Source organism: Colletotrichum aenigma (assembly GCF_013390185.1).
Source record: "Colletotrichum aenigma strain Cg56 chromosome Unknown KSG_Cg56_contig09, whole genome shotgun sequence".
Taxonomy (NCBI): domain Eukaryota; kingdom Fungi; phylum Ascomycota; class Sordariomycetes; order Glomerellales; family Glomerellaceae; genus Colletotrichum; species Colletotrichum aenigma.
The window spans coordinates 2,179,084-2,206,089 of NW_023500915.1; the positions used below are offsets into that span (position 1 = coordinate 2,179,084).

The 27,006-nt window shown below is 55.1% G+C and overlaps 6 protein-coding genes across 6 annotated transcripts; 4 read left to right on the plus strand and 2 right to left on the minus strand.

Annotated features, from left to right (window-relative positions):
* Positions 1-5,638: 5,638 nt before the first annotated feature.
* On the minus strand, positions 5,639-7,960 carry SNF1 (Sucrose non-fermenting protein kinase 1; the record flags this gene model as incomplete). The annotated part of the gene is made up of 4 exons (XM_037328491.1): positions 5,639-5,913; positions 5,964-6,602; positions 6,660-7,495; positions 7,560-7,960. The coding sequence occupies 4 exons, from the start codon at positions 7,958-7,960 to the stop codon at positions 5,639-5,641; spliced, it is 2,151 nt and encodes a 716-aa protein (XP_037173209.1).
* Positions 7,961-9,660: 1,700 nt separating this feature from the next.
* Positions 9,661-10,434, minus strand: CGCA056_v013248 (uncharacterized protein; the record flags this gene model as incomplete). The annotated part of the gene is made up of 3 exons (XM_037328492.1): positions 9,661-9,739; positions 9,796-10,283; positions 10,348-10,434. The coding sequence occupies 3 exons, from the start codon at positions 10,432-10,434 to the stop codon at positions 9,661-9,663; spliced, it is 654 nt and encodes a 217-aa protein (XP_037173220.1).
* Positions 10,435-10,822: 388 nt separating this feature from the next.
* Positions 10,823-13,264, plus strand: DPB2 (DNA polymerase epsilon subunit B; the record flags this gene model as incomplete). The annotated part of the gene is made up of 2 exons (XM_037328493.1): positions 10,823-11,559; positions 11,611-13,264. The coding sequence occupies 2 exons, from the start codon at positions 10,823-10,825 to the stop codon at positions 13,262-13,264; spliced, it is 2,391 nt and encodes a 796-aa protein (XP_037173214.1).
* Positions 13,265-15,014: 1,750 nt separating this feature from the next.
* On the plus strand, positions 15,015-17,488 carry NTH1 (Neutral trehalase; the record flags this gene model as incomplete). Its single annotated transcript, XM_037328494.1, has 5 exons — positions 15,015-15,149; positions 15,236-15,293; positions 15,367-15,491; positions 15,547-17,288; positions 17,341-17,488. The coding sequence occupies 5 exons, from the start codon at positions 15,015-15,017 to the stop codon at positions 17,486-17,488; spliced, it is 2,208 nt and encodes a 735-aa protein (XP_037172676.1).
* Positions 17,489-19,518: 2,030 nt separating this feature from the next.
* On the plus strand, positions 19,519-21,269 carry ICL1 (Isocitrate lyase; the record flags this gene model as incomplete). Its single annotated transcript, XM_037328495.1, has 3 exons — positions 19,519-19,905; positions 19,962-20,857; positions 20,912-21,269. 3 exons carry the CDS (start codon positions 19,519-19,521, stop codon positions 21,267-21,269), a joined length of 1,641 nt encoding a protein of 546 aa, XP_037173510.1.
* A 2,825-nt stretch (positions 21,270-24,094) lies between these two features.
* On the plus strand, positions 24,095-26,622 carry CGCA056_v013252 (Vacuolar fusion protein CCZ1-like protein; the record flags this gene model as incomplete). Its single annotated transcript, XM_037328496.1, has 2 exons — positions 24,095-24,433; positions 24,487-26,622. The coding sequence occupies 2 exons, from the start codon at positions 24,095-24,097 to the stop codon at positions 26,620-26,622; spliced, it is 2,475 nt and encodes an 824-aa protein (XP_037172674.1).
* Between the last annotated feature and the right edge of the window lie 384 nt (positions 26,623-27,006).

A 27,006-nucleotide genomic window follows, 5' to 3' on the forward strand; every position in this document is an offset into this window, starting at 1 on the left:
TATGCACGGCACGCACACCACACGCACACCAGCAACACGGGAAACGCGAAGCGCGGAGCTCTGCGGAGTCAAGGGGGTAAGCAAGCAAGAATGGGATATGTATGTTCGTTGGAACAAGCCGGGGGGGGGTCACAGTTCGATTCGATGAGATGTGGAGGAGGACGAGGGGGGGCGGGGAGGGGGGGAGGGGAGGAAAGGGAAGATCATCACGCAGTAAAGTACATGGCGGGTGTCTACTTACACATGTACACCTACCTACCGACCTGCCAGACACGCAGATGGGCAGCAAGAAGCACACGAGGTAGACACACATACACACACACCGGACACGCAGCATACATGCACATGGTGCGGGATGCAGGCCCGGTAAGGTCAAGGAAAGGAACAGGGAGGGTGTATGCCGTCAGCAAGTCAGCAAGTCAGCAGGCGGATGAGGCGAGGCGGGCAGGGCTACAGGGCGATGGGTAAGGCAAGGCCAAAGGTAATAAGCGAAGGTGTGGTGTGGTGTTGTCGTTGATGCGGTTGGAGTTGGGTGTTTGTTCCCTTCCTCGGTGGCGGCGTCGGTGGTCCCGTCGTCGTTGGGTGGGTACAGGCACCGGGGCATGCAAGCGCCGGGCCTGGCAGGACCGCCCACCCTCTCTGTGTCTGTCTTGCCGCACTTTCTCACGATGTCCGCCTTTTCCACAGGTGTCTGTTCTAGAAGGTTTCTTTCCGAGACGGACCTGAAGAGCCCGGGGCGGGTTCTGGAGGCTGGGGTAGGCCGGCTCGCCGACCATGTTGCCTTTTTTTCTGCTCCCCCCCTTTCTTTTGTGCTGTATTCGCGTGCCCGTTGCAAGCAAGCGCCACATCTCTCCCAGTTTGAGGTTGTGAAGAGTGACGAACCTAGGAGTCGGGCAATATACCGTAGAGTAGGTCACTTCTCGACATCTCTCTTGCGCTCCGTCCTCGCGTTTTACCCCCCTTAAGCAACATCAATCGCGCGGCGCGCGGAAATACTGTCGCGCGGTATGGCAAGTCCGCAAGCACGCGCCCGCTAAACCACAGCGGCGCGAAGTGTAACGACTGGTCTTGTTGGTGTCGGTGTCAAGGTCAGATCTTTTGTTTTGCCTTTTCTCCAAAGTTGCAGTGAGAGAGAGAGAGAGCGTAGAGTGGTAAGAAGCGAAGCGGTCAAGCCACAAGAGGCCGTCCAAGGGGGACAGAGAGGGGCGTGACCATATCTAGGTGTCAACTCTGCATGTAAGCTAGCAGCGATCCGCCTATGCGATGCGGGTGCGATGCCATTCAGCCGTTGGGAAAGCAGATTGCTTCATGTTGTCTAGACTCTGCGGCCTCTGTGCCTGTCGTCGGGACCGAGAACGGCTATGGCGGCTCTCCCAAGACGCTACTGCAAGAGAAAGTTGGAGGAGAAGAGCAAAAAGAACGAACCCGCATGGCTGCTGCGTCGCTTTACGCAACGCAGGGCACGAAAAGCAACAGATCAGAGGACGGACGGGCCCATGGTGTGACGCTGGTTCACCTCTTGGTTCAAGACTGACAAAACCCACCCATGAGACGGGTTTTTGGAGGGGTGAGAGAGCACGCAGCAGGTAGGTAGTCTTTTTGGCTTTGGGTGGCTTAGACTTGAGGCGGCCCAAAACCTTATTGACGAAAAGGAGTAGATACATCAATAAGCGTGGCGTCTAGTTTCGAGACGTGGTAGGCTCTGACGCTGCTGCTCTCTCGCCTAGCGGGAATTGCATCTTTTCCACCACACACCAACGACAGAGTCCGAGACCAACTTCAACCAGTGCGACCAAGCCACATCTTCCTTCCTGGCCCCCCCTTTCGGAGTGTGTCCGACGCTATACGTCCTCCAATATCTCGGTTCAGCTATAGACGCGTGTCACTCACCCTGCCATATGACTTGCGGTCAAAAATGATGAAATTAGAGTTCATGTTGCCCCGGGCGGCTGCGGTGCTGGGCGGTGTGTGGTTGTCTAATGTTTCGCGGTATAGGCCCAGATGAGGAAGAACTGCACATGCGGTACAACATCAGCCGCTTTTTTTTTTTTGCTTTTTTGGCGGGAGAGATTAAATTGATTGCATGGCACTACTGTTCAACGCCGTTGATTATCCGTAATCAGGGCAAAAGTACATCAAGTATTGACATCGACTCTAATCTGGGGAAATGGGGTAAAATTGACATGGTAAATGGCGGGTTTGGCAAGGCAGAGCGGGCGTCGCGATGCATGACATATGCCGATGACATGTTCATCCCGTCCGGGCGGCATGCGTCATAGCTTCTTCTTCCTCCTGAAAGCCTTTTGGTCCTTTTTCGTTCCGCTCCCATGGCCAGAGATATGTTTTTAAGCTTTGCTGATTTGAAAAAGGAAAAAAAAAGAAAGGGGGTACTCTGCCTCGGCCCGTGTCTCTTTGGTATGTTGGTCTCAAGAAAATAAGACGTATGATATGTGACAAAGGCTGAAGGAAGGAATGACTTTCGCCTGTGCCAACAAACTTTACAGGGACCCGGGAGATAAGGAGAGACAGGCTTTCTTCACTCAGGCGGGCCGTGCAAGAGAGAGCGAGAGAGAAAGAGAAGAGGTTTTGCGCAAGACTGAAAAAAGGCTGGGACGTTTGGTATGATGCTGATGATGAGCATAGGGGGGAGGAATATCAGGCGGCCGCCTCTGCTAGTCTTGTCTGCTGTAAATGGGCAAAACTCTAAGTTATCGAAGTTTGCTTTTCTACAGGAATGAGAAAAACCTTTTTCTTCCTTCTTGGGGGCCGTGGTGTCGTTGGAGTTATGAAGTAGGGGTTGGTGTTGTTGTTGCTGCGGTGGTGGTTTGGATTTTTCCGTGGTCTGCGCGCGCCACACCCTTCCCCAACCGTGCTACGACTGTACGTAGTCTTAAACTTCCCTCGGCAGGCAAGCCAGCGAATGCAAGGTCCTTTCTAAAACTTGGAGAATTTGGAGAAATGAGGGGATAAGGGGGGTATGAGAGGGAGTGTGAGGGGACGATGGGCGTGGGATGTGTCGTCCCGTGCTTTCTGTACCGCTAGACTCTACCGTCGATGGTACAAGCCAAGGAGGTAGTGAGGGTGTACATTTGAGAAGAGAGTGAGAGGGCTACAAGCGAGGTCTGCTAGCCTTGCTCGAGACCAGACCGGACTATCGTGGGGGGCGTGTAGTAGTAGCAGGTAGTAGTTAGTGATGTTCGTCGGAGTATATTCCGATTATCAAGCAATGCGGCCTGGGTTATGGTACTGGACTGGGTGACGGATGATGGCAGGGGGAAACTCTGAATTTTGGAGAGGAGGGGCGTGGGAAACCCTTCTAGGGACTCAGCGCTGCCTTGCTAACCGAACTATAATTCTCTCTCTACTTGTAGTCAGAGATGGATAATCAGACAAGACAAATGCAAGGGCAAAGGCAACAATGGGACCACCAAAGACTTGAGAGGAGGAGGCGGGATAACAGGGAGATTGCGATTCCTGCCGGTAAGTCTCGAAAATGTCAACTTTCTTTTCGCCGCCGCCATGGTCCAAATCGTCGTCAATCCCCCCCCCCCATTCCTTATTTCCATCTTTGCCCCCTTCAGGTTGCGTTTCGAGGCGTGGATGGTGTGGGATGAACCCGAACTCTATCCAACGTGCAATAAGAACAAAGAAGGTTTGGAAGGCTCAAACCTGCAGGTGTCGAAGAATACCAGCGTAAAGGCGCGAGCGAAGGTTACAAGTTACATGCGTCCAAAGACCGCGGGAAATTTGGTGAGTGAGGAGGGAGCCAAGAAGGCGAAGACGTGCAGCGTACGTTTCGTCGGGTTATCGGTGGTCCCTTGGGCCCTGTTCTGATCTTCGGTGACTTGCATCTGGTGTTTTTCTCCCTCTCCCGTCCAAGGCCCATCCCTCTTTCGCCATATTTAGAGCATCTCAAGATTCTTGGAGTGGTCAGGATTTTAGGTGCAGAGCTGTGTTCGAGGCGCGGCAACCCCTGTGATCTGATCATGGCAGAATCGCTCGATTGGGATATACGAGTGTACGAGGCCTGAGATCGCAGTACGCGGCGCAAGACGTGGCGGCGTGTATCGTGAGTTTTTTGTCAGCATCACTAAGACGTTCCCGCCCTGACCAGGTGGACAGAACGCCAGACACGCACACATCGGACAGCGGTCAAAAAGTTTCCCCAGACCCGCGTCGTGGCTCAGTTCAAGCGCCCACATCCCGCGTATAGAGGTCCTTTTTTGAGTTCGGCAGATGTCAAAGAAAAAAGGGGACTGCGAGAAGGGGCCAGACGGCATCGCACTCGCAGAAAGCTGAGGACACACGGCCGGCGGAGGGCGAGAGCCGGCTGTCCCGGAGACTTTCGTCCGTGCCGAAAACCAAAAAGATTGTCCCCACTGGATGGGCTCGCGCCGAATACCGCGGGCCTTGCCCCCCCCTTCTCCCGCGCAATCTGTTCTCGGCACGGGAGACGTACGTAATCACAGCTTCTCCCCCCCCTGGAAGTTGTCTCGTCTGGAGTTGTCCCGTCCCGAGCCCTCGAGTGTATCGTCTGATGTGGTTCGAGACGTCCCAAGATCCGAGCCCGTGGCGGGGTCGACCGGCCAGTCGTCAGTCAGTCGTCAGTCGTCCAAGGGCGAGTAAACGCTTAGCCGTGGATGGGCCCCCCGCGGCGTTGATGACTGTCATCGTTCGTTGAAACTGACACCAACCTCATTCAGGGTCCAATGCCGCTGCCTGTCTCCCTGTATCTCTGCGATTTTGACTTTGCACGTCTCACCGCACCAACGGAGCTGGCTTCTGCTTCGAGCTATGGATGAAGTCTCGACCTCGATCGTCTTTGCTTCTTCTTGTCAACCTCGTCTCCACCTCAAAAGCTCGAGCTCGAGCTCGAGGGGTCTCCAAAGATTATACTTTGTTCTTTTCTTGGCGCTTGTTTCCATGAGGCTCTGCATCACCACGCCCGAGGGGTTGAACGAAATAATCGCCGAGGTTTGATATTAGGTGTACGAGTATAGTGTGTGTGTTGTTTCCCATAACGCACACCACGGAGATGGCTTCCACTTCGGGACAAACGTCTCGCCGCCTTTGCACCCCGGGACCCAGATTTTATGGTTTGGCCATTCCGGACTCTTTGAGATTGTGTGAGGCTCTGCTGTGCCGTGATCGCCGGAGTTCGAGGGGGACTCGGGAGCTTGCAGGTCTCCGAAGAGCATGGTTCAATGTCGCCGGAGTCGCGCCGTGTTCAACTTTGACAATGCTTGCTGAGTTGCCGCTACCGCACTAGATATGCCGATGAAAATGTGTCTAATATACCGCACCCCTTGTTTCGAGTCCAACCCGCTGTCATGTAGATCTAGAGCGGTCGGGACACATACGATGTAGCCCGTCGTCGCCTTTGGCCAAGCCGGCATCCGCAAATCCACGCCCTCCCGCTGGATGTACCCAAGAACCCCCACACCCATTTCCATCTCCAACGCACCCAAACTCCCATGTTCGCATAACCTGACGCTGTGACATGGCCGATCGATCAACGTGTCTTCCCATGTCCATGGCAGAGTCGACCGTTTTCGAAATATTTGCAAAGCTCTCCGTTCGTCAAAGACGGAGATGAAAGAGACGCCTAGAGGAATAACGGAACGCCAAGGAGATATCATCAGTCCGCCTCGGCTAATTGCATGATCAGCCTGGCCGCCATGTCCAGGAACGGGAAGGGACTTGTGACGTCCTTCTCCTCGAGCAGCCTCCTATCAGCTGTCTCGTACCCAGAGCACTTGAAGTCCACGAGGTAGACCCCGTGTTCCATCTCGTAAATCTGAATGTCCAAGTGCAACGCCACGAAGTCCCGCTTGACATTGTCGTCTCCAACGACATGGTAGCTGTCTGGAGTCTTGGATCCCTCGGTAGGAGTAGTCGATGTCTTGTGCAATGCTATGGAGACTTAATAACATACTAACAGGTCATGAGCATTGGCGACTTACTTGATGTTTCCCATCGAACATTGATATGCCACGGGTCGGCTGGAAGTTTGTACCTCTTGAGAGGGTCGATGCTTGCCGTTGAGTCGTTGGCCCCCTGGGATGCGTAGTCGTCAACAAAGCTGCCCTCGTTGCTGGGCTGGTCTGCCTCCGAGCCATGCATCTTTTCGTAGTCCTCGTCTGGGACGTAGGTCGCCCCCAGCTTGTTAAGCGCTTTGTGGATACAGAGGAGAGCTTCCCAAGGGGCGTTGCGAGATCGAATACCAAACTGCCACCGGACCGGTTTTGTCTTCTTAGTTGTAGTCACCGGCGTCATACTCTGTGGCCGTGTCTTGGAGTCGTCGAGCCGGACTTGGCTTCGAGAATGAGGCTTCAGGTGGCGGGCAGTCTCTTCCCTCTCAGCGTCTGTGCGAGACGCGGATGGCTCGTTGACCACAATCGTAGGAGTCGGTTGGTCCACGATGCCTGCCTTCGCACGCTCTATATACTCCTTATGATAGGTTGGCAAACTGCTGGGCAGGATACCGATCTTGCTGATGTACGGCCGCTGTACACTAACGCCGGATGCACCAGACCTCGCTGACGATGCGCTTGGAAGCGGGCTATTTGAGTCCTGATCGACGGAAAGTGATGACATGGCCTCTGTACGAGAGGATGGGTCAGAACTTATGCTAGGCCCATGGGGTCGGATCTGCTTACCATTCACCTGCATGAGCTTATACTCACGAACAATCATGTAGGCGTCCTTGATAGCCGAGGGCTCCGCGGCTTGCAGGGCCTCCTCGACATCCTTCTTTCCGTAACCCATGGTCTTACTGATCTTCTCCGTGACCTCATTGTGAAGCTTCTCTTGGACTTTGGGAGGGGCGTTGGGCGCGATATCGCTCTTCTGGATGGCCTTGTTAGGATCCACGCCCGTATTGTAGAACTCCTCCACAGGGGGTGCAAGGTATGGCGGCAAGTCGGTCATGAACCAAGGGTCCTGTCGGATGTCCTCAATGGTGGCACGTTGCACGGGGTTTACGACTAGCATCTTCTTGATCAAGGTCGCGGCGCCAGCGTTCATCCACTGAGGAATGCTGTAGGTACCGCGGGCGATCTTGGCAAACAAGCTGGGGATGTGCTCGTCGTCGAACGGCAACCTGCCCACCAGCAAGACATAGAGGATCACGCCACAACTCCACACATCTACCTCGGGGCCAGCGTAAAGCTTCCCGCCAATCACTTCTGGAGCGGCATAGTTGGGACTTCCGCAACTTGTCTTGAGAAAGTTTCCGTCCGTCATGATGTTACTTAGACCAAAGTCGGCAATCTTGACGTTCAGGTTGTCATCCAGCAATAGGTTTTCAGGTTTCAAGTCTCGGTGTACGATTTTGTGGCGATGGCAGTACTCGACGGCGCAGAGCATCTGTTGGAAGAATCGGCGAGCCTCGGGTTCCTTCATGCGCCCATTCTGTACGATGTAGTCGAAGAGCTCGCCGCCGGCGTATTCGAGGACCATGATGATCTCATTTGGTGTCTTGATCACAGTATATCTGAGGACGCGAGGGTCAGCCAGGGGGTTCGGCGATAAGAGCAGTTTGCTTGCATGTGACATACAACTTGATGATATGAGGGTGTCGCAGGAGCTGCAGATATTCGATCTCGCGCTCGACGCGACCAGCCATGTCTCTGCTGATGAGCTTCTTTCTGGCGATGATCTTGAGCGCGACCTGTTGGCCGGTGCCATTATGAATAGCCAGCTTGACCTTTCCGAAGGAGCCCTCGCCGAGTGTCTTGATGATCTTGTAGGCGCCGATACGCTGCTCCGTCTTCATCTTGTCCCGCAGCGGGGCGGTGGTATCGATCGGAGGAGCCATGTTGAGGGCGTCGGGTGGTTGAAGGTGGTCGTGAGCTCCGGCGGCGGCACCAGCGGCGGCACCGTGCTGCTGGGAGCGTCGACGGATCTGGGAGGGCGAGAGGCTGATATGGAGCTCCTCCTCGTCGAAGCCGGAAGCCATGTTGTCGGTCGGGGGGAGGGGGGGGGGCTCAGGTCGTTTTTGTTTAAATGGGCTGTGGCCGGAGCAAGCCTTGGACTTGGACCACACAAGTGGGCATGACGAAGTTGGATTGTGGAGGGGAACATCGACGGGTGGAGGGCTGCCAAGAAGCTCCCTGGTTCGCGGCAGACCTTTTTTTCTCCTCGCCAGCGGGCACGTTTGGGTAGTCCAGGCACCTCAGGAGCACCTCAGAAGCACCTTACAGACAGGTCGCCCGCCCGCTGTGGTGGGGAGATGAGCCGGTCTGTGCATTTTCGTTCCCTTTTTGGGCTGCCTTTGGGGGGAGATGGAGGGGCAGCTTCCCACTGCCTACAGGGCATCCGGCGTGTCTCAGTGGACAGCGATATTGTTTACAGCAGTCGGGGGCCGCTGTAATTGGTGGGACCATTCTTCGTGGAATCGGCGCGAATCAGCCACCATACATACCATTGGGCCACCACCCAGTCAGTTGTCCTGGAAGCTGCAGTTCTGTCCGAATCATGGCCCGATTCCATCACGCATGTTGGGCTCGCCTTGGCCGCTTGCAAAGCGCATTCAATCAAAAATGGTTGAGCTCGAAGAATGCCGTTGCCTGTCACATCTTGCCCCCTCAAAATTTCCCCCGATGGTGGTGAGCACACGGTTGAGAAGTGACAGATCATAATGGAAGCTGAGTGAGCCGACGCGCCTGAATGCCCTGAACCGTCTCATGATCGCTTAAAGGTTGTCTTGCATGTGAGAATAAGGTAGTCGTCAACGGCCAGCGTCGATCAGATGACAGCTCTGCCAAAGCCCTCCACTGCCAACAACAATATCATTGCCAATCATAGCTGGTACCGTAGCTGAAGAGAAGTCTTGTACAATCTGTTTCGTTTCTTGTCTAGCATGACCTCTCCATTGCGACCCTTCGATACACCACCACTCTTGGCTACCCGGAATCCCCAGTTTCCCTTGACTCAAGGAAAATGAGCCCAATGATCGTCGTGGTCTGCAGGTCATCTCGATGACAGGCCTGCAACTTCATACAAGGCACTACAGCGTCTCCGCGCCGGCTAAATTCCCCAAAATAGCTCAAGGAGCGTGGTTCCCTGTGTCCCGATATCGCCAAATGCCCTCACATCGCGTATTAATCAACTTGTCAGTCCAGCATTGCCGCGAGGGCACATATTGTCAGGATTGTATCTGCAAGTGTGTCCCAACCGAGAAAACTCAACCGGCGGTCTGGAGAGCATGCATGCGTTCGCTTCCATTAGGACTCCTTTCGTCCACGTACAGCGGGAGTTGAACACGGGGTTGTGCGGGGTGGAACTCAGTCTGCAGGACAGAAGAATCTGCAGCGACTCCAGTTCCGAGGTTAAGAGGATAACTCACGATCCCCTCCGGGTGCTTGTTCCTTGCTCCAAAACCAAGCCAAGTGGAGGTGAGTGGATGCTCAGGATCCGCGGAGCTACCTACTACCCAACCCCTTCGTCCAAGGTCGCAGCGGATCCCAAGAATAGCAGAATCCGGCGAAAAGGATGAGATCGTCTTGCGCAAGTTTCTGTAAATCAAACACCCTGCCCTTGGTTGCCAGTCATGATAGGTGCGAGGTAGCTAAGATTACACGTCGAGTTACAGTACTGTACAAGTCGAAGTTGACCACTGGGCGCTTGTATAGCATCAATTTTGCAGGTCTGTCAAGGCTATCGTGCCTTATCCTTCTCGTCTTCTTGTCGGAGCCTCTCCTTTAGCTTGTCTGTGAGGTAAGGACTAAGTCCGAGCCTGCAGATTGTCAGGTTAGTTCATTTCAACTTTTCTCGCCAGGACAGGCAACTCACATTCCCTCATTGGTGATGATCCGATAGGTGCCGCTAGGTTCGAGGTTGCCAATGATGTTTCCGCTCTGATCAACCTCAACGCTGCCCAAAATGTCTTCAGGCCAGGCAATACGACCAAAGTCTGGAGGGTTTCTCGAGTCGCTCAGGTGGACGTAACCGCCGTGTCCTCCTCCTCCGGCGCCACCACCGCCGCCGACCTTACGCGAGCCTCTTTTGCTCTTCTGCGCAAAGAAGACGCCTCCAGATCCCAAGTTGGCTCCGCCAGGACCGGCAAATGCAGCTGCCTGTGCGAGCAGGTCCTTGTCCTTGTGCGCATGCTCAGCGAGGACCTCGTAGAGGATCTTGGTAAACGTTCCGTTCTCGATGAATGACTGCGGCGTGGGAGGATCCCTCGTAGAAAAGCCTATGGCTATTCTTTGGTTGGGCGGCTCATCTTCGAGAAATGACAGAAGGAAGGAAGCTCGCGACGCATCCGCAGGGAACACTTTCTACGGCGTTCGGTCAACTTACAACTGTGAGAATTGCGGTGACAAGAAAACAAGATTTACTCACAATAGATGGGTTTGACGCCAAACTAGAGACAGAGCGCAAGAAGGGAGTTCTGTACCTCGGGAGGAAGCGGGCTGCTGGGGCCAACATTTTGAGCAATTGTGGTGCAGAGCATGCGACCGTTGAATGCACTTCGCCTTACCTTTGAAGCTTTTTCGTCGAGGTAACAGCTCCCACTCCTCCACCCAATGATGACGGCATGCTGGAGTCTCGAGGGGGAGCTGCAGCCACAGGGAGCGCACAGCCGTAGAACGTCCAATTGGGGGGAGTGTGGCGCATGGACCCTGGCGCGGTTGAGGGACACTACGTATACGCGCTCAACTTTCGAAAACGCGGTACGAGACGCGTCTCAATTAAACATTCCCAATCCACGACGAGTGACGAACATCGACCTCTGCGATTCATTGCGACAGCCGCATCTCGACAACGCAATTGACGCCTTCGCCTTCGATCAATCCCAAACTCGACCTCACAGAAAATGGATCCTCCACCGTCGATCTCTCCAAAGCGGAAGCAGGTGCCTATGGCCAACATCTTCAACACCAAGACACCTGCCCCTCCTTCGTCCTCCGCGATACCCTCGTCCTCTCCCGCATTCGGCACTCCTGTACACCCGCTCAAGCCCTTCAAGGTTTCTGCGCCAACGAAGCATGCTATCCTTCCCATCATTCTGCCACCAGCCACTCTCAGACCCCTTGCCTTCCGAACGTTTACGAAAAAGCACAGCTTGACTCTCACGTCAACGGCGCTTCAAGAACTCGCAACATTTATAGGCCGGCATTGCGGCTCAGGGTGGCGTGAAGAGGGTTTGGCCGAGAAGGTTCTTGAGGAGGTGGCCAAGTCTTGGAAGAATCGAAATGGCGGCGTTATTGTTGATGGAGCGAGTTCGGAACTCAAGGACATCTTAAAGACCTTGGAGGGCAACATGAGCGGGGGCAAGATCGTCACTGGTGCAAGGGGTTTGAGCCGGCAGAACAGTCTTCTGCTCGAGCCTGGCCAGGATGCAGACTTTTCAAGCACGAGGTTGGGTCTGCGGCCGGCGCAATCTGCTTTGGTACGGGAGGACAGCCAACAAAGCCTTGGCATATCAAATCTTGGCGTCGAGGAGGAGGACGACGACGACAACGTGAAAGATGCCAGGAAATGGCTGAAGGTCATCGACGCCTACGAGCAACCCAGGTTCTCTTACAACGTAGCCAAGAAGCATTTCGAAAGGTGAGCGCCCTTCTTCGTTGGCTCCAGCAAGCTTTCTGACCAGATTCGCAGGGATACTTCGAAGCCGTCTTTACTGCCGTCGGCGTCGCACAAGACCGCCCTATTTCGAAACAGATATAATGTCATCCACCAAAGGTTACTACGAAATGAGTCCTTTCACACATCGGCCGTGGCGAGCGCAAGAGCGCCGTCGCTCAAACACTCGTTATCAAACCAACAGAACCACAAGATTACACCGATCGCAAACATGCTGGGCCGGCACGGCAGCCATCACATGCTTCTCGGCATACTGAACGTTCTACCAGCAGGAGGGCTTGCCATAAGTGATCTAACAGCTACCATCGCCCTAGACCTATCTCAAGCTGTTGCGATTCCTGAAGATTCGGCCTGGTTTACCCCGGGTATGATTGTACTGGTGGACGGCGTTTACGAAGAGGAAGAAGAGTCAGTTGGCAAAGGCTTGAGCGGGAGCAGTGGTGTTGGTGGCACCCTAGGTGGCAGATTTCAAGGTTTCTTCATCGGACAGCCGCCATGTGAGAAAAGGAAAGCGACACTGGGCGTCAGCGGACCCGACGGCGGACAAGACCACACCATAGGAGGTGGATTCGGCTGGATTGACTTCCTCGGTGTTGGCAGTGAACGAGCGGTCGGGGCACGCATGCGAAAACTCGAACAGCGTCTGCTTCCCCGTCACTCCGCCGAAGAGGTTCCTAGTCGTGGTAGGATGGTCATTCTTGGCGAGGTGAACCTCGATCAGCCGCGAACACTGCAAGCGATGCGCAAAATTCTGGCCCTATACGCTGCTGAGCCTGAAGGCTCCAGTCCGATGACTTTCGTCGTCACCGGTAACTTCACGCAGCACGCCGTCCTCGCTAGGGGTGGCAGCGGCGGCAGCATCGAATACAAGGAATATTTCGACGCCCTAGCGTCGACGCTCTCGGACTATCCCACTCTTCTTCAGTCATCAACCTTCGTCTTCGTCCCAGGGGATAATGACGGCTGGGTTTCCTCCTTCACAGCAGGCGCTGCGACCCCATTGCCTCGGAAAGCCGCGCCGGACGTCTTCACCTCCCGCATCCGCCGTGCATTCGCCGCCGCGAATGCAGAACTCGGCGCCAAGGGGGATGGGGAAGCCATCTGGACGTCCAACCCTAGCCGTCTGACGGTGTTTGGCCCGAACCATGAGGTTGTTGTCTTCCGCGACGACATTTCAGCCCGTCTCCGCCGCACAGCCGTACGCCTCAAGACATCTAGACAGAAGGAGGGAGAAGAGGGAGACGACGAGAACGCGGCAGCGGACGACGTTGTCATGGCGGGCAGCGACCCCGTGGAAGAAGGAGACGGCGCTATGGATGTAGACATGCCGAGTGAGAAGCCTACCGCCAAGGAGGTCGCATCGAGCCTTTCACAGGATATCCACACGGCGCGGAAGCTTGTCAAGACAGTGTTGGATCAGGGATACCTCGCACCATTCCGCCAGGCTATCCGCCCTGTGCACTGGGACTATGCTACAGCACTGCACATCTACCCGCTACCAACATCCATGGTTTTGGTCGACACAACAGCACCTCCTTTCTGCGTCACGTACGAAGGTTGCCACGTAATGAATCCCGGCAGTATCTTGGTTCCTGGCAGGACACGCGTTGGCCGGTGGATAGAGTACGAGATTGGCAAGATTGGACGGCTGAGAGAGACTACGTTTTAACAAGGAAATCTGCCGGAGGTAATTCGTGGTTTCTCCTAGGGTAGTTCAATGGGCTCAAGCATAGGCCGGCGTTATGGGTGTAACGACTGATGCAGCTAGTTGGGATAGAAAGATATCCTGCAATACGTTTCAATACCATATTTGACCACGCACAAACACTTTTTTTTCCCCCTCAACGTCCGGTGGCTTTGAGGCGTCTCCCTGCGAGACTACACATCTTTTCTTCCTTTCCGTCGGAGTCAGAATGGGAGGCGGAGCGGAGTGGGATGAGACGGGCAGTGTCCGAATGGTGGCTGACGATGTCGTCGTTCTACTTATACGTGCGGGCTGGCATTGGCCGCCTCCTCCTGTTGCTGCGGAGTAGAGGTCCGTAGTCGGCAGGTCGGGTCGTACAGGACGTGGTGTGACCGAATGCTGCCTTTGCGAGTCGCCGAGGTGTGGTCGAGTCTTGGCAGGCACAGCGACATCTCAGTGGAAGGTCACAAATCAGCTTGCCCCGAGGTGGCATTCAGTCTGCACCCAACAAGACAAGGTGGGAGAACAATGGGAGAAGCAAGCATGCTGCGAACGCACACCGCAGTTTGGCCGCAGGCGATGAACATGCCGCATGAAAAGACCAGACGGAGTGTCGGAGTACGTCTTGATCACATGAGCCTTGTCCCTGAGTTTGATGTCAAAGCTGGAGGACAATGTTTACCTAATATGCTGAGGATAGCCAGTTGACATGAACAAATTAGTTTCTGAACTTGAACGGTAAAAACTAAGGACGATCGAGTCGTGGAGCTGTCAATGTCTTGGGGAGGAAGTTGCCACTGCTGCCGTTTGGGGGAGTTGCACAGGGAAGCTTGGGCCCACGGTTCAGATTTAGCGTTGAGACTGGTTGGTCCTCGAGGTATTGGGTGGGGCTAGCTGTGTGCCGTCGTTGGCTAGTGTCGTTGCCGCCCACCGCCTTACCGGCTTCCACCCGTACGGATGCCCTGCAGCGAGGCGAGATGGATCCCAGCGTGGGGGGAGACCACTGAAAAGCAACGCGCGATAGCGTCATCCGGATATCGCTGGAGAAGGAGACCAGAACTTGGAATTGAATCGTCCCCTTTCGAAATATTGTTCATCTCGGACAAAATCCCCTCACTCCTCGAGGAAAATAACTGTAGAGATCGCGCCGCTTGCACATCACTCTGACATTGCCGGAAAGTTCAGACAAACCAACGAAACGGGACCTGGATGCTGAAAACGTACTTGCGCACCTTGCTGCACCTACTTGACAGTACCTTGCCTTGGCTCTACCACCTTCACACCACCCGCTCACTTTAAGGCGGCAGGCACCCTTCCCCTTCCCCTGTTCGCTGTCAGCCGTAGGAAGCTTTTGCCAACTTTACAGCCCGAGCCCGTCAAGAGAGAGAGAGACAGCTTGGTTGGTTTCGAGACAGCATCGACCCCCATCCCACGCCGCCCCTTGTCTCTTTCCTTCCCCAATCCGTGGCCTCGTGACGCTTGCTCTCGCACACCCCAATCTCCCCCCCATTTCTCTCACCATCCGACAACGCAGCCACGACGAGACGCAGCAAAGAGTATTATTATTCCTGTCCTAAGGATATCCTGAAAATTCACCTCCGGCCGGTGACAGCATCCTTCCGCCCACCGGCCGCACCTTCATTCCCCCTTACCGCCAATTGATCATCTACAGCGCACCCCGCGTTTGTTATCTATCAATCGCCGCAGACCTTCCCCGCCGAGAGCCATTCCGACCATGTCTTCCCCAACCCAACGCCGCCATCGCGGCTCGACCACCGACGCTGGTGTCTTCGACGATGCCAAAACCTACTACACCTCTGACGACCGTCACAACAACCGTGCCGGCCCTCGAACTCGAACCTACTCCCAGGTACGACCCCAATTCCGCCGACATCCCTGACCGCCTGTGTTCCGTAACGGATACTCCTGCAAGGATGAGCTAACTTGTGTGTACAGAACAGCTTGTTCAAGCAATTCGAGCGTATTGGACTGCGTGAACCCTTCCGCCGCGGCAGTCATGGCAAGTTTCACCTCACGCCAGCCAGACCGCACTTCCGAGGCCCATTGGCTGACTGTGAATATTACAGACGAAGCTTCTATTTCTAGCGGTCGAAAGTTCCTCATCAATGTCGACGAGACCCTGGAGAGCTTGCAAGCCCAGGAAGACACCGATGGAAACATGCAGATCACCATTGAGGACAACGGCCCTAAGGTATGCGAGTATCTTCGCTCCACGTCAGGCCACTGAAGCTTACGTATCCACACAGGTACTTGCGCTGAGAACTGCCGCCTCTGCCGGCCACAACCGATTCGATGTCCGAGGAACATACATGCTCTCCAACTTGTTGCAGGAGCTGTCACTCGCCAAGGAGTATGGACGCAAGCAAATCATCCTCGACGAAGGACGACTGAACGAGAACCCTGTGAACCGCTTGTCTCGGCTTATCCGCGACCATTTCTGGGACGGTCTGACCAGACGAATCGATGCTTCGAGTGTGGAAATCGCGGCCAAGGATCCCAAGGACTGGACGGACGACCCTCGCCCGCGCATCTATGTTCCTGTAGGAGCGCCGGAGCAGTTCGAATTTTACACCAAGGTCGCCAAGGAGAGACCGGAGATCCGCCTGGATGTTCAGCTCCTTCCCGAGGTGATCACCCCGGAGCTGGTCCGCGACATGAATGCTAAGCCCGGTCTCCTTTGCGTCGAGATGGAAAAGATCAAGGATCCGGTGACGGGCGAGGATACGCTCAGGGGCTTGCCTTTCGTCGTGCCCGGAGGACGCTTCAACGAGTTGTACGGTTGGGACAGTTACATGGAGTCACTGGGACTCCTCGTTAACGACAAGGTCCATCTTGCCAAGTCAATGGTGCAAAACTTCTGCTTTTCCATCCGTCACTACGGCAAGATTCTGAACGCCACTCGCTCCTACTATCTCTGCCGTTCTCAACCTCCATTCCTGACCGACATGGCTCTCCGTGTCTACGAGAAGATCAAGCACGAGCCTGATGCCAAAGAGTTCCTGCGTACATCCATGCTGGCCGCCATCAAGGAGTACCACAGTGTCTGGGTTTCTGAGCCGCGCCTGGACCCCGTCACTGGCCTTTCTCGGTACCGACCCGAGGGATTGGGTGTGCCCCCCGAGACGGAAGCTGGTCACTTCGTCCACGTCCTCGAGCCGTACGCTGAGAAGTACGGCATGAGCTGGCAGGAGTTTGTGCAAGCCTACAACCACGGAAAGATCAAGGAGCCTGAGCTTGATGAATACTTCCTTCACGACAGAGCTGTCCGCGAGTCTGGCCACGACACATCGTACCGTCTCGAGAAGGTTTGCGCTAACCTCGCGACCATCGACCTGAACTCACTCCTGTTCAAGTATGAGACGGATATTGCGCGCACCATCCGCAATGTGTTCAACGATAAGCTCGTCATTCCCGCAGAGTTCGCTGTTGGTCCGCTCAAGGCTGGTGAGGTGGTTACGTCGGCCATTTGGGACCGCCGCGCAAAGCGCAGAAAGCTCGCCCTCGACAAATACCTCTGGAACGAGGAGGAAGGCATGTACTTCGACTACGACACCGCTAAGAAGGAGCGGTGCACGTACGAAAGCTGCACGACTTTCTGGGCGCTGTGGGCAGGCGTTGCCTCGCCCAAGCAGGCAGCGGACATGGTGCAGAAAGCCCTCCCCAAGTTCGAGGCGATTGGCGGTCTCTTGTCGGGTACGCTGAAGTCTCGTGGTGAAGTCAGCTTGGAGAGACCTAACCGTCAATGGGACTACCCCTACGGCTGGGCTCCTCAGCAGATGCTCGCCTGGACCGGACTGGTGCGATACAGCTTCAATGAGGAGGCCGAGCGTCTGGCGTACAAGTGGTTGTTCATGATGACCAAGGCTTTCGTTGACTTCAACGGAGTCGTCGTTGAGAAGTACGACGTTACTCGCCCAATCGATCCCCACAGAGTGGACGCCGAGTACGGAAACCAGGGTCTGGATTTCAAGGGCGTTGCCAAGGAAGGGTGAGTCTTCGTGTCGTCGCTATTCTTTGAGCAGGTTGTTAACTTTTGACAGATTCGGATGGGTCAACGCCAGCTACGTTTACGGTCTGCAGATTGTAAACGCCCACATGCGTCGTGCCCTGGGCACGCTCACCCCGTACGATACCTTCATCAAGGCCATCGAGCAGAACAACGAGAAGTCCCTGGCAGAGCTGGCCTGAGTATGGCCAGGGTGCTGAGGGGGAGAGAGTGTGTTCTCTCGTGGACGCATTAGACTGGTACAAACGGTACAGCTTCCGGCGTAAATTCGTTCATGTCGCATCGGTGGGCCAAGAGAGTTGTGCATCCAATTGCTATTCGATTTGTACCGCGGCATTCTGAGGGTTGTATGTCGGTATTCGGAGTTGAAGAATGATTTGGCTACGCGTGGTGATGCCGTTGGATGATTGAATGAATGGCTGGGGGGCGGAGGGATCTGGAAGCTCATCAAAACAGGCTAGACTGGCTGCGAAGCCGAACTAGATATCCGCCCAATGCGATCAATCCTGGATAAACTGACATTTTTTTCCTCGAAGATGATGGGATGAAATGAGGGGAAATAGAGAGCTCAGCACGTGTAGATCGGGCAACTTCCGTGAGCTTGAGGTCCTTTGGAGCATATTGAAGCTGGTGGTTGGCAACATGGCAGGGTGGCTTGAGCCGTTCGCCAGGGTACATGTGACTGACATGAGGACATTCAGAGCATGGACGTAGGGTGATTCCGGGTTGTCCTCGTTTGAACGGCTAGACTCGTCGGAACACAGTGTGAGAGGGCCGAGGCATCTTTCAAAGGTTGGAGTCGCAAGGTTGGGGAAGGTGTGACGCACGCCACGAAGCGTGATCGGCTTTGGGAGCGCCAGTGCCAATCGCGACGACTCAGAGCAATTCTTCACATGCTAGACAACCACTACACTACCCCGCAAGATTTTGGGGCAGGACTCGGCCACGCTGGTTAGACATGGCTTTATTTTATTCCATTTCATCTGGTCAGGAGCAGTCTGTCTGGATTGCAATCCACGAGCATGGAGAAAACATTTCCTCAAGCATGTCACACAGTTGAATGGGAAATACGGGGCGGTCTGAACCATCGGGCACGGGTGAAGATGGGGCTGCATCATCGGAATCGGCAGACGTCAACGTTTGCTTGCGGTTGCAGAATTATTTCCCATGGTCCGGGGACGGGTACAGTCACAGCTGTCGGGTCAGTTCCTGGGGGATGAACCATTAGCAGGTGCGTTGAAAGAGGTAGCTGGCATTGCATGAGGTGCTGCTGTCTGTTCACCCCCCAGTGTTTCCCCCAGGTACCGGAGGCATGGCGGGGCACGGCGGGGGACATGCAAGGAGCTTCGGCAACTCGGCCAATGACGGCAATGAGGAAGTAGCTGAGTTTCGCCCCATCCGTCCCCTTTGAGCCGAATCCAGACGTCACCCCTTTCTCCCATACCTACGTATGCGAGTACATACACCACACTGACACTGGCGCGCCTCACCCACCTCACCTTACCTGGTGACTGCGCCTGGCATGTCACCACTCGCTGTGGAAAAGGTAGATAGGTACATACGCCAAACACGCCAGTTGGCCAAGCATTCCCCCACGTCGTCAGTTGTCTCTAGTCTGCGGGAAGGCAAGAAGAGCATGCAGATATGTACAAGGTACTTTCGGCTGGATTCCGTCCTCGTCTATTCTCAGTTCCGAGGTCTGTTTTACCACACGGTCCTGCCTCCCGGCCAAGGAAAGCTATCGATACATGCTATGCTCAAAGCTACCGGACCTGAGTCGTTCTCACCTCCTCTCACACTGTCCAGCTCCTGGCCTGGGCCTAGGTAAGAGGTACCTTCCTCGAAACAGATGTAAGACGATTGGGCCAGGAACGCCTTTTGGCCGAAGACTGCCGATGGGCGGTCATGGCAAGCTAGTGCTGCTTCTTTATTGTTATTGCCTTACCTTTGGCTTGTGACTCTTACAGGATTGACTTTTTTTTCTTTTCTTTCCCATCTTCTCCAAGTCTTCTTCTCTCTTCTTGAACCCGTCTGCCATTGATTGAGTTGTGAATAGCATCATTAGTCTGGTGCCACTCGTCTAGTTCCACGTATCTTGCTACTTGCGACTTTACTGAACTGCCACTCGTCTTATTTCATACCACGCCGAGCATCTCTAGCTGCTCCTTCTCGGAATACCTTCATCTACTACACAAAACTCAAATTGCCCATCATGGCTGCCAACAACATGGTTAACCCCGCCGTGGATCCCGACCGCGAAGACGAGCTCTTCCTCAAGGAGGTCGAGGAGGTCAAGCGCTGGTGGAGCGAGCCCCGTTGGAGATTCACGAAGCGTCCCTTTACCGCTGAGCAAATCGTTAGCAAGAGAGGACACCTGAAGGTCGACTACCCGAGCAACGCGCAATCAAAGAAGCTATTCGACATCCTCGAGAACCGCTTCAAGACAAAGGACGCCAGCTACACTTACGGTTGCTTGGAGCCCACAATGGTCACCCAAATGGCCAAGTACCTCGACACTGTCTACGTCTCCGGCTGGCAATCATCGTCAACCGCCTCCGCCTCTGACGAGCCTGGCCCGGATCTGGCTGACTACCCCTATGTGAGTGTCGACTTGCGTCGTCCAAATAAGGAGTGCCTTGCTTACCCGTCGTGCAGACCACCGTGCCCAACAAGGTTGCCCACCTGTTCATGGCGCAGCTGTTCCACGACAGGAAACAGCGTCAAGAGCGCCTCAGCGTTCCGAAGGAGGCCCGAGCCAAGCTCACCAACATTGACTACCTCAGACCCATCATCGCCGACGCCGACACCGGTCACGGCGGTCTGACCGCTGTGATGAAGCTCACCAAGCTCTTTGTCGAGAAGGGTGCTGCTGGTATTCACATTGAGGATCAGGCCCCTGGCACTAAGAAGTGCGGCCACATGGCCGGCAAGGTCCTTGTCCCCATCAGCGAGCACATCAACCGCCTCGTTGCCATCCGCGCGCAGGCCGACATCATGGGCTCCAACCTGGTCGCTGTCGCCCGAACTGACGCCGAGGCCGCTACCCTGATCTCCACCAACATTGACCCCAGAGACCATGCCTTCATTCTCGGCTCCACGAACCCCAACCTTCAGTCCTTGAACGACCTTATGTTCGCAGCAGAAAAGGCGGGCAAGCTCGGCGACGAGCTTCAGTCCATTGAGGATGCCTGGCTGAAGCAGGCGAACCTGAAGCGCTTCGACGAGGCTGTGGTCGACGCCATCAAGGCCAGCCCCAGCCCGAACAAGGAGAACATGATCAAGCAGTACACTAATGCCGCCAAAGGTAAGAGCAACACTGAGGCCCGCGCCATTGCCAAGGGCGTTGTTGGCAGTGATGTCTTCTTCGACTGGGATGCGCCCCGTACGCGCGAGGGCTACTACCGCCTTAAGGGCGGATGCGACTGCGCCATCAACCGTGCCATCGCCTACGCTCCTTACTGCGACGCAATCTGGATGGAGAGCAAGCTTCCCGACTTCAAGCAGGCGCAAGAGTTTGCTCAAGGTGTCCACGCCGTTTGGCCCGAGCAAAAGTGAGTTCAACCTTACCCCGTAGTGAAATCAAAACTAATCAGTGCCTTTTTCAGGCTCGCTTACAACCTGTCGCCCTCTTTCAACTGGAAGACGGCGATGCCCCGCGCCGAGCAGGAGACTTACATCCGCCGCCTGGCGTCCCTCGGCTACTGCTGGCAATTCATCACCCTCGCCGGCTTGCATACGACCGCGCTCATCAGTGACAAGTTCGCCAAGGCCTACAGCAAGCAGGGCATGCGTGCCTACGGAGAGCTTGTCCAAGAACCCGAGATGGAAGGAGGCGTCGATGTGGTCAAGCACCAGAAGTGGAGTGGTGCGACATACGTCGACGAGCTTCAAAAGATGGTCACCGGTGGCATCAGCAGTACCGCTGCCATGGGTAAGGGCGTGACTGAGGATCAGTTCCACTAGATCGGACTACAGCGTTTGAGAATTATCGTTGCACGCATTGGATAAGGACAGTATTCCGCAGGCTGTACATTGGATATGTATCTAAGCAGTTTGGGACAGGGCCGGTAGCATGTCATTGACTTGATTCTGTTCACACATCCACTGCCACCAACGCAGAGACGAACGCGAAGTTGACATTGTGATTGCCGAGGCATCTCCGATATGCCCCGTTGGCTCTGATCACACGTAGCTCCACAGCTCCGGCCCGGGCTTACGGAGGCCAGGCCGGGTGCGCCCGGATGGATCCACAATGATGCTCGTCTGTTTCCAGGGTTGGCAACTTTGACATCCCGGCCGGGTCCACATGCTTGGAGGTTCAACACCTCCGTGAGTGCGCCTGACACATCAGCGCCGTTGTGTTTGTTCTGCTCTGGACGAGAAGTTGAATCAAAATTACGAATTCGATTCGCTCCCTGACAGGTTTGGAGCGCTGCGTATCTAAAGCCCGGAATCATAAGAAGACACCACCACTCGTTCGGGATTCGTCGATGTCTGCTCGTAAAGGCACTTGCACTTGTCTATTCATCTGGGTAAATATCTGTGCCAACCGATCAGGTGAGATCATTCTTTATATTTGGCTACTCAAATCAGCGGTTCTCGATGAAATTCCACGGGCCTGCTGGTTTATATTTACACAGGTTGCCGTATCAGGGCTAATCTGACCTTAGGTTATTTTTGATGACGATCGATAGACTCATTACGTATATTTCTCTCTCAGCTCAATATCCTACTCTCCCTCCAGCGTGTCGCAATATGATTCTGGCTTGTCAACGTATCACTAGTGGCGGAAAGCTGGTGAAGATTTTGAAATCCAAATCTGGTCTGAAGACATATGACTGAATACCCCAGGGCCATCACTGTCTCTCGCTTTCCTCGTTATTCGATTGAGCCATCTTAGCCGACTTTGAGCCGAGTGTGGCAAGCTTACATAGATGATCACCATCGTCTTTAAGCCAGAGCATCTCAGATATGCCAGATATGGACATCGATTGAAGCTATTCAGGGATATCGCACGACAGTCATGAGAGTATAATATAAGCGAATCCGAACGTATAATTGCTCATCGAAGAGCGAATACTCATGTGGCAGGTTCATCTATGAGCTGACCTAGTTGACAAATTGCTTGCAAAAATTAGCGCACTGAGGCCGCTAGTGGTGGCAGTAAGCCACATGGCATATGAGGCGGGGGCGGAGGAAGTGCCGTGGTACTGGTAGCAGAATGGATCGTGGTCTTTAACCGATGTAGCTGAGGAAAAAGCCGATGATTGGCTCAGATAGAGGCCACGCTTCGAGATGGCTTTCACGTTCTTCCAGTCTTGTCGGGGGGGGAATAGATAGTCTGCTGGATGAGCACCTGGGTTAAGCTTCTCTAGGTGGTGGGTGCGTGGGCAGACATCAAACTGTGTATGCGGATTACGAATTGCTGATGGGCACATCATGGTATTCTTTTTCGACGAGGGGTGTCGCGTGCCGTTGTTACCCTGGGCAATCTCTGGTGTCGGTTAGGTGTTGAAGGGAGGCAAGTTGCCATCTAGGCCAGTCCAGACTCTTTCCCATGCTTGACCGCCGCTGAAACCGAATTGATCAAAATGCGGCAATCACAGAAGACGTGAAGGACTTTGGCTGACACTAAGGTATGTACGCTAGCGAGACGCGCACAGCGGGCTGTCACCCCACCCGCCACCTGCCGTTCGGTGTAGGACACCTGCCTGAGGACATTGTAAGACAGCCCGCAAGAAGGGGGAAGGCTCTTAGGTAGTCAGGTCTACCTCGGTCCTCTGCAACCTGCCCATAATGGATCAAGTACCCGGGGTCGACGACTAGCCTGCCATGCCAGCCAAACACGAGACCTCAGAGACCGGGCAACATCCGGTGCAAAAGTGGCATTCTATTCGCTCTTTGGCCAGAGATAGGTAGGTAGGCACAAGCACTACTCATCCCATCTGGTGTCGCACAACGCTGCAATCCAAGCCGGCAGGCTCCCAGCTCAACCAGTGACAGCAGCTCACAGCCCCTCACTTGTCCAATGTCGGACGAGTCTCCGGGCAGGTCCTGCAGCGAATAGGTAGCACTGCTATGTGCCAGTGGTGGTGCTAAGTGCGTTGTGCTAAAGGGCAGACAGCGAGGCCCATTGCGGTCTGGGCCATGGGCCAATCCCAACTTGCAGGGTTGCCGGGCCTCCACCAAAGCACCCAAGCATTCAAGCACTTCCCATCCGCCTCGCTTCTCCTGGTGCTGGCGCCACACCACACGGCCTTGCCCTGCATCGTGGGGGAGGATCGAGATTCGGATCTCAGCTCAACATCAACCCAATTACTTATCAACCGAGCAAGGTTCCATTCTGCCAGACCGACCTTCCGCCCGGCCAGACCCCAACCCAAACCGCATGTCCTACGCCTAGACCATCACCATCGCCAAACCCGTAGGTACTGCTGCGCGCTTGCGTGGACCGCTTGGGAGCGCCCTGCTACCGCTGCTGCCGCCCACCGCAGACATCGACCACGCTTCTCTGGGCCATTTTCACCTTTCACCTCACTCACACCTTTCGTGCCGTCTCTCACACGCATCGCACCTTTGGTCGGCGTCTGCCACCTGCGCCTGGCAACGCTTTTTAGAGCGGCTGGCCCGTCAGAGTGATTCGACGACGCTGCCATCATCAGTTGCAGTTAAAAGCCATCGTTCATCCGCAGCCCTTTGCTCCTGCCTACGGGGCTGTTCAGAAATCCCGACACGACACTCCGACCCGTTCTCAGTGAATCCACACAGATCAGATACCCACGTCCGCAATGGCATCGTCTCCCGGGGGGATCGTTCCGGCCCAGCTGGGCTTCCTCGCCGTCTTCAACCCGTCCTTGGGGAACACGGACGACACTCTTGACGACCAAATAGTATACTACGCCTCCGTGAGCACTCAGCGACAGAAACGTCGCCATCGTTCTCGTAGCAAACCTACTGAGAACATATCTCAAGAAGAACGCAATGAGCGACTTCGTCAGATTGGCCTTGCCCAGGGCATGGTAGAGTTCAGCAAAAGCTTTTCTGGCGGCCAGCCTGTCGATTCTATAGACACGGAGAAATCCCGCGTCGTCCTCCACGAGCTGGAGCCAGGTTGGTGGATTCTTGCTGTACGCCTGTTATCGCAGAATTGTATCTCCCTTCAAATTCTGATGTCTCGCAGTCTATCGATCTAACCCGCATCCCTCTACCACCTAAGCTGCAGCTGGGCAAAACCAACGAAACTCCAGAGGAGGTGGTCGAGTATTCGTCTAAGGAGATCAAGCCCGCTACTCTTCTGTTGCAAGATCTACTGCGTGCTCATTCCACCTTCCTGCTACACCACGGAACCTCGCTCAGCGCTCTGTTTGTGCGTTCTCGTAGACCCAGGTTTCTCAGTCTCCTCGGCCGTTACTGGGATCTTTTCCTGTCGACTTGGAATGTATTGCTGCAGGGCAACCCGGCACGTACAATCTTCGCCGGCATCAACGTTGCCGCATCCGGCGAACTAGGCATTGGCGTTGGCGAAGAGGAGCGGGGTAGCGGAGAACGGGAGGTGCTAGAAGGCCTCGTAGGGAGAATAGATGGCCTCGTGGACCTCGTAGTCTCCAAGTTTGGGTCTGTTGAGGCCGACGGTGAAGCCAAAGATGGCAAGGATCCCAAAAGCTCGTGGTTGGGTAATGGGCAAGACCCCGCCCCCGAGGACGGCGCCATCTTCCTGGGGACGGGCGCGTTGTCTCGGAAATCCGTGCGGGATGTGGCGCATTGGATGGAGGATCTTTACGCCTGGGGTGAAAATGCCTACGGCGTCATTGAAAGTCCTACAGCTGTTCGTCGCTCTCGAAGGACGAAGCAACCATCGGTATCGCAAACAACAAAAGCGAAGGCCCCCCCGGCTGTAGCTGCGCCTGCGCCCCCGCCCGCGCGGCCGCCCGCCCGCCCGAATACCACCCGGACAGACTCCGGCTCCGGGTCTGGGGGAAGCTCGAGGTCTACGATGACGCTTGCAGAAAGGCGAGGACGGGAAATAGGCACCGTGGAAGAGGCCAAGCGACCCGGGTCTAGCAAAGACGAGGCAACTGCGCAGGAGGAAGGCGACGGGCATCTGGACAAGCTGATGACAGTCATGAAGCTCGGTTACGGCACGTACTGGTCCATCGGCAAACCTGACGCCTCCTCTTCCGCGGCGAAGGACGAACTGTCCGCCCTCGCAGCACACCAGACTGGGGAGATTCCCAAAAATCCCTTCGGTAAAGCACCAAAACCCAAGGCCATGGACGACGACGCCGGCCACTTTCTTATTGGGTTAATAGGTAACGTTGAGGACAGCGGCGGCAGTGATGAAAACGAGCGGGGCACGGGGGCAGAGAATCCGGATGCCGCCGAGTCAAATTCCCGCACAATGCTTCGCACAGTCCACGTTGAGCTCGAGAAGACAGGGAAGGATCGGGCGGAGGCGGCCTTTACTAAGGACCTCAGCAGCCTTACGAACGAAATCACGCCTCTCGGTGCCAACGCTGTGAACAGCAACCCGCAGTTTGGAAACCAGGATTCTAATAAGGCGAGCAAGCTGCGTGTCATTGTTTACATCAACAAGCCCTTCATCTTCACCTTCTTGTTTGAGCTGAGGACCGACTCGTTGGCTTTGAACTCGTTCTACAGATCCCTGCACCACCAGCTCCTGCCCCTTCGCAAGCCTCTTCTGTCGTCGATCCAATATCGACCCGAACGGCCGAGTATCGGCTCTGCGACGGGCAGTATCTACGACCTTGTGTGGGACGCGCAGGCCATGACGGTGCACTCATCGATACCCAACATCCCCGACTACACTCAGATGTTTAACCCGAACGCGCAACCGGCTTGGTCACGCGTTGAGGCTATGAACACGCACATGCAGCTACTGAATCTTTTCAACATCACACGGTCCGAAATCAACGAGCTCGAGCGGACTTGCAAGACGAACCGTGGGTGGTGGGTGGTTTGGTCACGCATTCTCGAACGCCCGGCGGCCGCCGAACCGACATCAGACGTCGACGAGGGGCAGCAAGGCCAGCAAGTGCTAGAGACTGACGATTCCTCGCCGACGAGCGGATCTGGCCCAGACACGCTGGTGCCCAAGAAGGCTTCGCCGGCACCTCCCAAGGTCAGCAAAGAGATTTTTTTGATCCGCAGAGCCAGCGACCATGCTGGCTACCGTGGCGTGAGCTCGTCCTTCGCCGAGGGCGGAACGGGGTGGGGGGACGGCGCGGGCCGTCTTGCGTCGGGGATTGGCATCGATACCCGCAAGTATATCGAAGGCTTGTTGAACTTTAGCCGGTAGATCTCCAACTGCGGGGAAAGATAAAGCATGGGTAGGTACGAATGAGGACGGTTAAGTAAACAGGAGTACAGAGAAGAGTCACTCGGTCATTGTTATCATTGCAGACACAGCAAATATTGCGGGCGTTTTCCTTGCTAACTCATGAGCTTTCTTCACTGTTTCTCGTGATGCAAATCCGTTCGTCTCTGCGTGTAAGCTCTGGAGAGACCCAATGCCAATGAATCGTCCCTTTTTGGCCTCCTGAAAAGATCCCGTTGCTGTGACTTTGTCCTTTCCTGTGATTCCCTGATGAAAAGCCAATACCAATGATCGATCGATCCTCTTCTCCAAACATGTATTCCAACAGTCCGTCATATCCTCGTGCCATCATGACGCATCCAGTTT